Here is a 9309-nt window from a genome sequence, read left to right as displayed (position 1 = left end):
TTTTTACGTGCCGAATTGCCAGCTCTGAGGTGAATATTTGCACTGTAAAATATAGCTTCTAGAAGCCAGACAGTGCATGTTAAAGCTCATAATGACATACGTTACTTCCCCACAATAATCCTTACAGAGTCACTTTTTTGCAGTAGGATTAATACAGTCTCCAGTGTTGAGTTAAGCAATGCTTATGAAAGTAGCAAGACTGCAATGCAGTTTAATGTTATGTGCTGCTCTTGTGACATTGTTTTCCTACAGTAAAACAAAAGCTAAGAATGTGCATACTCATAAATCCACATGTAGACAGTGCACCAATTATTTGTAATTATGTACAATACAGTGGAATATTCTTACCTATTACTTTTGATTATCACATATCAGAGAAGAGAGCTTGTCAAAACATTAAAACCATAAGGATGTATGCTGCTTCTGCATGATCAATTTTTTTACAAGTCTATTTGTTCTGTAGAATCAATACACTCCTCAGGTACTGCAGTTTATTAGCCTCTAGATGCTGTACTTTATACAGCTGAATGTATATACCATCCTGCTGCACAAACACCAGCTTCATGGGACAGTAAAAATGAAATGGACTTACATGCTTCAAAGAAAAAATGATCAGAGGGAAACAACTTTTCTCTTGAAAACTATACATTCCTTTCACTAGTATGCCTTTGCTAAGACAAATTAGTAAAGCCGTTAGATGCTACACTTTGTGCAGTTCAATGAATACAATATTCAGGTGTGCACAGATCAACATTATATAACAGTCAAGATTTTCCACAATACTCTAAATTTTGCTCACAGAACTACTGTATACGGTAGCTTCTTGTTTTGCCACCATTTTGTTCTTCATTCAAAAAGTGCATTGCTTTCAGTATTGTACCTTTGTGTGGCTGAATTAATACAGTCCACAGATGATGTACTCTGTGCAACTGAATGAATACACATTCAACTGCTCAAAAGACTTAACATCATAGGACAGTTGAGATCTTTCAAAGTACTGTAAATTTTGGTCAAAGGACTGAAGTGGTAACGTTTTACTTTAAGCTTCTTTAGCATTTAACACATTGCCATTCTACAGTATTAAAAGAGTAATCAGGAACGTCTGAAGCACAACATGCAATTTTAACTGTTTTGGAGCAGATAGCTAGTTGGTAAGAAAATGGCAATCTTGCTTTTGTTATCTCACAGCAAGATACGTCTCTTTCTCATTAATATTCACAGCATAGGGTATACACAAGTTTTTTCAACATACAAGAAGTAATACCTTCCTACTGTCCTTATCAGTGTTAAGATCATATTATCTTTTATTCATTTGCATGATGTCCTACTGCAGCAACTACAACTGAAGGAAAGTGTTGGCTTGTTCATGCGAGAAAGCCAAATACGAAAAGCAATGCCCCAATGTGAAACTAATTAGACAATATGCCAATTAACAAAAAGACTTTCATCTCTATAACAACTAGTGGAAGTTTCTCATGCCCACATAGTGTGTATGGATGTGTGCATCAGCCATACAGCACTGCAAATTTCTAAAGTGACATGACATGAAACAAGACAGAATAGAAAACTGCAATAAGTGATTAAAGGTCACAGAGAATTCTGAATCTCTTTTTTTATATTTCAAGACAAGACCAGACGTTTTGCTAATAATAAAGTTTCTTTGTACAATGTACAAGATATAATCAATAAAAAGTAATGTTACCACATATGCCAACTTGTTAAAGACATGAGCAGTTGCAAGCATTATTTATATAATAATGTATGTGCACATACCACCCTGGAATAAAGAATGGGAGGAGAAACCCTCAGTCTGCTCAAGTTCCTGTGATTACAAAAGCAAAACAACAAATTCCTACCAAGCACTCATTCTAAATTATCTCAGGTAGTTAAGTAACACCTCCATATGTACATAAAAAGGAATATGATGTATAGCGTGCACCACAGTTTTAGAGTTCAAAAGCTGATGTAAATATATGGTGACCATAACAGCTTGGCTTAAGATAGTTCACTAATGTTTACATCTATTTAAGAATGAAGCACATTTCCTGTACATCCGTGCCACAGTGACCATATGACCAATATGACTGCTAGAAGGTTAGGAACAGCTGACACTGGCAAATGCATTATTACTGTTGAAAGGCTGACACAACACACTCACTCACTTTGAGCAAGAATTATAAGGTTATAATGAATGCATAATCACACAACAGTACTTGCTATGTAACACCCATACTACTAAAATAATATCAATGTGCCTGATTCAATGCAGAATCATGTATTATATGTATGCTACATTAAGAAACACTGCATCTCACAGCTCCTTGGAATTTCTGTGCAGTTTTGGGAAATGACAGGCAATTAAAGACAACGCACTAGCAAAAATAGCTCTTAAAATGTTTTATTTATGTGCAAAGTATTTACAGGTTTAGATCTAAGAACAAGATTTTATTTAAGCTGTACACAAATAGAATACAATAATAACACATAAGAAACACATTTTTCATAATCCTAATCCTGTACAAATGGACATTTCAAAGTAAATACTGTTGCAGACCTCTGTTAAACAATGGAGGTGTTCCAATTAGTCCCATCCATTAGCAAATTGGTACCGTGACTCTACCTTAAGAAAACTGGGCAGAATGCAAAAATGTACCTTTGAGAATAATAGCTTTGAATACTTATATGCAAAACTGTGATGAATGTTAATAAAACAGATATGAAGTTTTAAGTCTTAGTGATGATAAACTACAAATGCAGAGTGTATTACTGTATCACTTATTCAGTGCCATAAATTAATTTGCAATGTGAGCTTTTAAACCAAACGGAAAATATTTGAGCATTCAGTACTTTCTCTTTTTCTGCCTTTTCTGATTTCCATCGAATGACCAGCCATTTGTGTAAACAGAATAGGAGGAAGGCGCATTTCAAAAACCGTAGATGAAATATTCATGCACCTGCATGAAATCTAAGCAGTGGTGACAGTAGATCTACTAAAGCTACCTCTTTATTATCCAGTTTTAGACAGCACATCTTAATATCTGAAAGAACATGGAAACTAATGTGGTACTTCTGGAGGTTGGGTTAACTTAATTTGTAGCCTTGCATTTCTCCTTTGAAATGCTGGGCTAACATCAGTGAAGTATGTGTGTGTTTGCATGTGCATGTATGAGTGGATGACAGTGCAAAATAACACCCTATCACTTCCCTGGTAGAATTTATCTCAAACATTTACTTCTCTATACTTCTGCAGCACTAGATTACCAGTGCAGCCCTGGTATTACCACTAGTGCTGCTATCTAAACTCCATCACACTTTCAAGCTCCTGCCCTGGAAAAGCAGAGAGGCTTCTGCCTCATTCTTTCCCCTTCCTCCTGCAACAGCTTCAACAGGTGGCTGAGCAGGAATTCAGACTTTAAATTGAGGTAGCCTGGGTCATAGTCAGGGCTCTATCCTTCTGTGCCAACAAAGATGGCAAGTGAGTGCCATTGGGGAGGGTGCAGCAAATGCTTGCAGCTTCTTAGCATTCTCAAACTAGCATTATCAATTACACGCGCACACACTTTTTTTTTTTTTTTTTTACATGAAACGGGCAGAAAGTGAGGCTCTGGTGACTTTAAGTGCTACAAGGTCTGAGATAAGACCTTGTGCACTAAATAGAAGATTTAATAAATAAGAAAATCCAGTAATTAAGTTAGTGTATCTGATGGAATTTTTGCCTTCTTATCACAAACATAGAAGCTCTTTTGTGGAAAAGGCCATGGCAATGAGATACTTCTGCATAAAATACAAATGAAGCAGTTGCTTCTTGGAGTGGTTAGAAAACTAAAATGCATTCTGACACAGGTAACCTTTATCCTTGTTGATGTAACAGTTGCTTTCAAAACAGAATGTAAAGCTGCATAAAAAACCTAGGACGTTTGCCATTGGCAACATTGTCTGGCTGCAGTCTTAACTACATTGGTAGCAGTACTACAGATAAATGTTCCTAATAATGAGAAGCAACACTTTCAAGCCAATAACTAGTTAGAAGTTATCCAGTCCAGAAGATATCTCACTTTTGGTGGGGAAACAAGCAAGGCAAAATACCCACACACAGTCAGAGGGCTACATAAATACTGAAAGATAAAAACTTGCTTTTGTTTCTTTCAATTTCAATGCTTTCTTACAGTTAATTCCATGGCAATTCAAGTATGGATATCTGACCAATGACAGTTCAGAAAATTCAATCAAAAATTTTCAGACAGAGAAAATATAAAGAAAACTAGACAAATGATGTGCATCTGTGGAGGGGGGTCTTCATGTTTAAGTGATATTTCCTCCTTTTTGCTGATACATATTTTCAGCCTAGCCATAGCCCAGTAACAAAACACTCGTGCTCTCTCTCTTTGCACTGCTGCAAATTTATATTCATCGGTCTTAGCACACTAGACTACAGGCACCATTTGGAACAGTTTTTTCCTCTATACTAGCTGGGTCACTGCATCTAATGCAAAAATGCAGGCATTTCATTACGTCTGCTCCCAAGTTTGCAGGCCTAAAGTGCTGCCAACGACTGTTGAGCACAACTGCTCCACCACCTGACTTCCAACAGGAAACAGTGCAGCTCTAACAAGTTAAACTTCCTTCCCTCAAATGAAAGAGCTGGTGTTAACCACTATATTCCATGGTACAGTATGGAATTAAGTCCCATGTTTGCAAAGCCAGCAATTTTGCAAGATATACATCTTGAAAATTTGAAACTGAATTTCTTTCGGTTTTGAGGAATTTCCTTATTTTACAAACCAGTAGATCCCCTTCCCCGGGACATTTAACAGAGGGACATTTTTATTTCCTAATCTTGTGTATGAATGTTTATAACACTTTCAGAATTATGGTCACCCCCCCCCCCCAAAAAAAAAAAAGAAAAGAAAGTACAGATAGCCGGTTTTATTTCATATCTTTGAATGAAATGCTGGAACACTTTTACATGTTTATAAAAACATAAAAGCAAATCTGTATACAGACTGTGTAATACCACAGAAATCAGTAGGAATTCTCCCGTCTCTTCATAATTATAGTTACTATGAATCTACTGTAGTACTCACAGTCACCTTAACTGAGAGGAAACCATTCACTGGGACTTGCACATAAACAACTTTGAACTAGCCTAGGCATGTCCAAAGATTCACTGCAGTGTTGCACTGAAATGTATTATTACTACCATGCTTGCAGGCTGACTTAGTGCAATTTTGTACAATAAAATTCAGCAAAGGCCATCAAACTTTTATGTGATATCATCTCTGGTAACAAGAAATTATTGAGATTACCAGCAAGACAAAATTTAATGTAGAGTGAATAAACAATATGAAAAAGTACAAAGGAATTAAAATCTTACACAACTATTATTTAACTGCTCACTAAAATACTGAATTATGTTTACAAACTGCATTCAAAAACTTTATAGATATGTCAGTTATTTTAAGCTTCATCCTTTTCATGAAACAGCATATCTCGTTTTTGTGTAACATAAAAGCCTATTAACTACTTCATCTTACAAAAAAAGAACAATTTTCGCTTCTGAGGTGATCCTGCTCTGGATTCAATCACAGGCACTTACATTTCTTCATTTGCTTATCTTGCAAAGGTCCAGCAAATTAAGGCACTCCCAAAACACCAACCAACATAAATGCAAGAGATGCATAGGATAAATATAAATATTTGTTTCTTATTCAACATTTTCTGTGTCCATCCATGTAGTAATTCTTCCGTAATACTGTACAGATCTTTCAGTTTTCCCATCATTTCATCATGCTTTCATTTCCTTTACAGCTAAGATGCATTCAAGCATACAGAGTCTTTACAAGTCAGACATGCAGTTATGTTCAACCCCTTGTTTTCTTTGCTTACATCTAAAGTGTTTTTAGATTAAAATATTAATTTCAAAAAGCGAATCTACTTCAGAATTTAAAAAAAATGTGTAAAAGAATATGACAGTACATTAAACAATTGTATTATACATAGGCATAAATTTCTCTGGCTAGCAGCTAAGTCAGGGGTTAGAAGAGTATGCAAAAGATGAGTGCAGTCTTCCTTTTTCACCAGCAAATATCCTGTCACAGGCATGCTCAGACTAAAAGACATCTGTGGTCATTGTTCATACTTAATTTATGCAGACAGCTTTTACTACTTTAACTAATACTATTTCTTCAGCAATACATTTTAAGTTCTTGAGTGGGCAATTTATAATTAAAGTAATGGATATATAAAAATGCAAACTGGCAGAAAATGTAAACAATGTAAAAACAAGGTTATATCAGTGAAAGCTGCCTGCATAATGCGATTTGTGGTTATAGCTTCAGTTACAAACAATACACAGCAGACATTCAAGAAGATAACTGACCCTACGATTAGCTACCACAGATTTCTGACCAGAAAGAAAAGAAGCAAGCAAGCATTAATTATAATACCGACCTGTGCTGCAGCAAGAGCTAAGATGAAGAGGTTAATGTCATCTAAGACCGCTGTTTCCACAAGGTAAATTTGTTAAAATGAGGACTAAAATAGTATCGGCTCTGTTTACAGTGCATCACTTCCCCTTTCTTAATCAAGATTTATATTTTTCCTCATCTCTCTGTATTTAAGTTCATGAGACAAGACACCAACAGAAAAAATTTAAGGGAATATTCAGCCTGTGAAAAAACATGATTCTCTACCTTAGACAACTTCAGTCAGTGGTAAATATTTTAGCAGAGTTTTAGTGAAGTAAAATAACTTCTGTGTTGAAACTTCTGAAATATCTGCTGAATTCTGTGGGAACAGAAGTACTCCTCAGAATCTTATACAGTTTTACTTCCTCTTACACATCAACCAACAAGCAATTATAATCTAATAATTTAATATTAATAATCTAACAAAGCCCATGTTTTTACATTGTTGTGGACAAATAATTCAGTTAGGAGCCACTTATCACTTTAGTCTCAAAGTGTAGCTACACTTGTTTTCCTGACCTCTTCAGCCAATGGGGAATACAGCCTGAGATTTATCAGTAGCTCCACCACACATGGGCCACTACAACTCGACTTGTGACTGAAAAGCACTTAATCACATTTGGAAATGCATAATTCTTTACACATAAATTACATTAATGTGCACCAACAAGAAAACATAGCAGTACTCAGCATAACTTCGGAAAGCAAAGATAAATAGACTCAACTGAAGGCATATGACAGACGAGCATACCTGAAGGAGTCACTTTACACACTGTTCATTCCATTATGAAAATAACCATTAACTTCTGCAATCTCTTGTAGTGATGAGGACAGCGTGCATGGAAGTCTTCTAGTGCTGAAAACAGGCAGTAAGGATTAGTGTAGCACTCGGACTACATTGGTCCTTTGTTCATTCAGGAATGGGGACAGGAGAAATCTTATTCTCACTATCTCTAATACCAGATATGAAATCCTGAATCAATTTTTGAGGTCATCATGTAGTATTATCTACATAAAAATAGAAGTAAACAGTTGCTTTTAAAAGTACTACAAAAACAGGAAGGAATATAGAATCCATATCCATTAACTGGTAATTCACAATGCAAAGAAACTCAAAATAGGTGGAGTCAAATACGGCACATGGATGGTTGGAAAAATGGATCTGGAGTCCAAGAAGCAGCTGTTCAAAATCTGCAGAGACGTCACGAGTAGAGGACTGGGGTGCATCAAAAAATTCTGCTGATGCTCCAGGAAGGCATACATGTATGCACCCATGTGAGCTTAAAATGTGAAAAAAAAAACACCAGATCTTGGGACTGTGATGATTATCTCAAGTTAGTTGGGTCAAGGTAATAAAAATCAGTCAGCCACAACTTTTCCTTGAGGAAGGTCATAAACCATCAGATTTGCAAATTGCACTCAGAAAATAAAAATAAAACAAACTCACAGAATGAAGGACCTTGTACTTTTCAAATGGAAAACAGTTTTAAGTGCCTTCAGCAGTTCAAGTGAAGTGACAAACTTTTTTCCTGGGAAACAATGACAAATGATAACAGGCTTTCAGCTTGATTAAAGCTTCTGAGTGCTACTTGCCACATCTTTAAGTATTCAGACATTATGTTTTGCTGCACCTTTCAGATGTTTCCTGTAGGGGAAAACATAATACATATACAATTAAAGAAACCAGTATAATATATATTTGTTCTAACAGTGCTTTTATTTTTAATCTTGTTCTTCTACCCTCCAGTCTATCCATTTCTTTGTCAGCAACAACATGTCAGTTTCTCTTCTTATCTCATCTTATACACCACATACTAATGATATTGTGCGAAAAGTACAAAGCATCCATGCAATAACTTCATCTCAGGTCAGTGTAATCTCCTGTACAGGACCATAACAGATTTTAGTCCATCACACTGTGTATACAAGAACCTCTGTGGCCAAATGAAGCTGGTATGAGCCTAGGACTGAGCAGCATTCTATCTTCTCCAAGGATGATGCCGCAATATGATCTAAAAATAACTCACTTCAATAATGGGCTTAGATTTTGGTGTCATGCAGAGGGGGTCCAACATTTGTCACCCTGGCAGGATATGATCAACAGACCACTCTGCTTCACCAGAGATGCCCTACATTTGTCCTCTTTAGGGTTTTGATTATTGGTGAAGACAATGTTTACCCCATAGTGCTTTTTTTAAGCAAAGTCAACCTGATAAACCTACCAAACTAACAAAGCAAGCAAAGGAAAAGATGAAGGTGTTGCTGGTCAATATTAATGGCCTAAACAAGAAACTCCCCTCCCTACAAGCCTTTCTTACCCTGGAAGACATCTGTGTAATGACTTAGATATGGTCTAAAATGATGGAGAGGGCTATGGCTGTGCAGGGCTATAATGCCTCCCATACATTAGATCAGACTACTTTGCAGGAGGGGAAAATGGAGGTGTCTCAGTCTTCATCCAGAAGAGACTCACATAGACAGGTAAAGCAGCCTGATGCACTACAGCTTCTTCATGTCCAATTAACTATCATAAAGGTTCTGTATCATATATTACCTAACTATAGAACTAAGTCTATAACATAAGAAAGCCACAAAGTCTAACTACAGGAAATAGAAAATCTCAGTATTAAACCCAATACCATTTTCTTATGTGAAGTACTCGACTACAGACTGGGGAACCTACACTACCACTAGTGCACAAACACAGAGGTTCCTGGACTTTGTCAATACAAATGCCGAAAAACATTAGTCAGAGTACCTACTGGGGGAACGACATCTTGGATCTAGTCCTTACTAATAAGGGGACATCTTGCACCATCCTTTCAATATCTTTGTCACTTGT

General features: G+C 36.4%; 1 protein-coding gene across 2 annotated transcripts in view; it reads right to left on the bottom strand.

The window, feature by feature from the left end:
- Positions 1-2382: 2382 nt before the first annotated feature.
- LOC122807290 (host cell factor 1-like) overlaps positions 2383-9309 on the bottom strand; it is a 3131707-nt gene continuing 3124780 nt past the window's right edge. For both annotated transcript variants that reach the window (XM_044078414.1, XM_044078415.1), the window contains exon 17: positions 2383-8112. In XM_044078414.1, coding sequence (XP_043934349.1) covers positions 8102-8112 — 11 coding nt within the window. In that variant the 3' untranslated portion in view covers positions 2383-8101. The remainder of the gene's footprint in view (positions 8113-9309) is intronic.

Source organism: Protopterus annectens, chromosome 7.part0, assembly GCF_019279795.1.
Source record: "Protopterus annectens isolate FY-2018-M chromosome 7.part0, PAN1.0, whole genome shotgun sequence".
In the NCBI taxonomy this organism is placed as follows: Eukaryota; Metazoa; Chordata; order Ceratodontiformes; family Protopteridae; genus Protopterus; species Protopterus annectens.
Note: the sequence above shows the minus strand (reverse complement) of the source record. Positions and strands in the feature narration are given on the sequence as shown.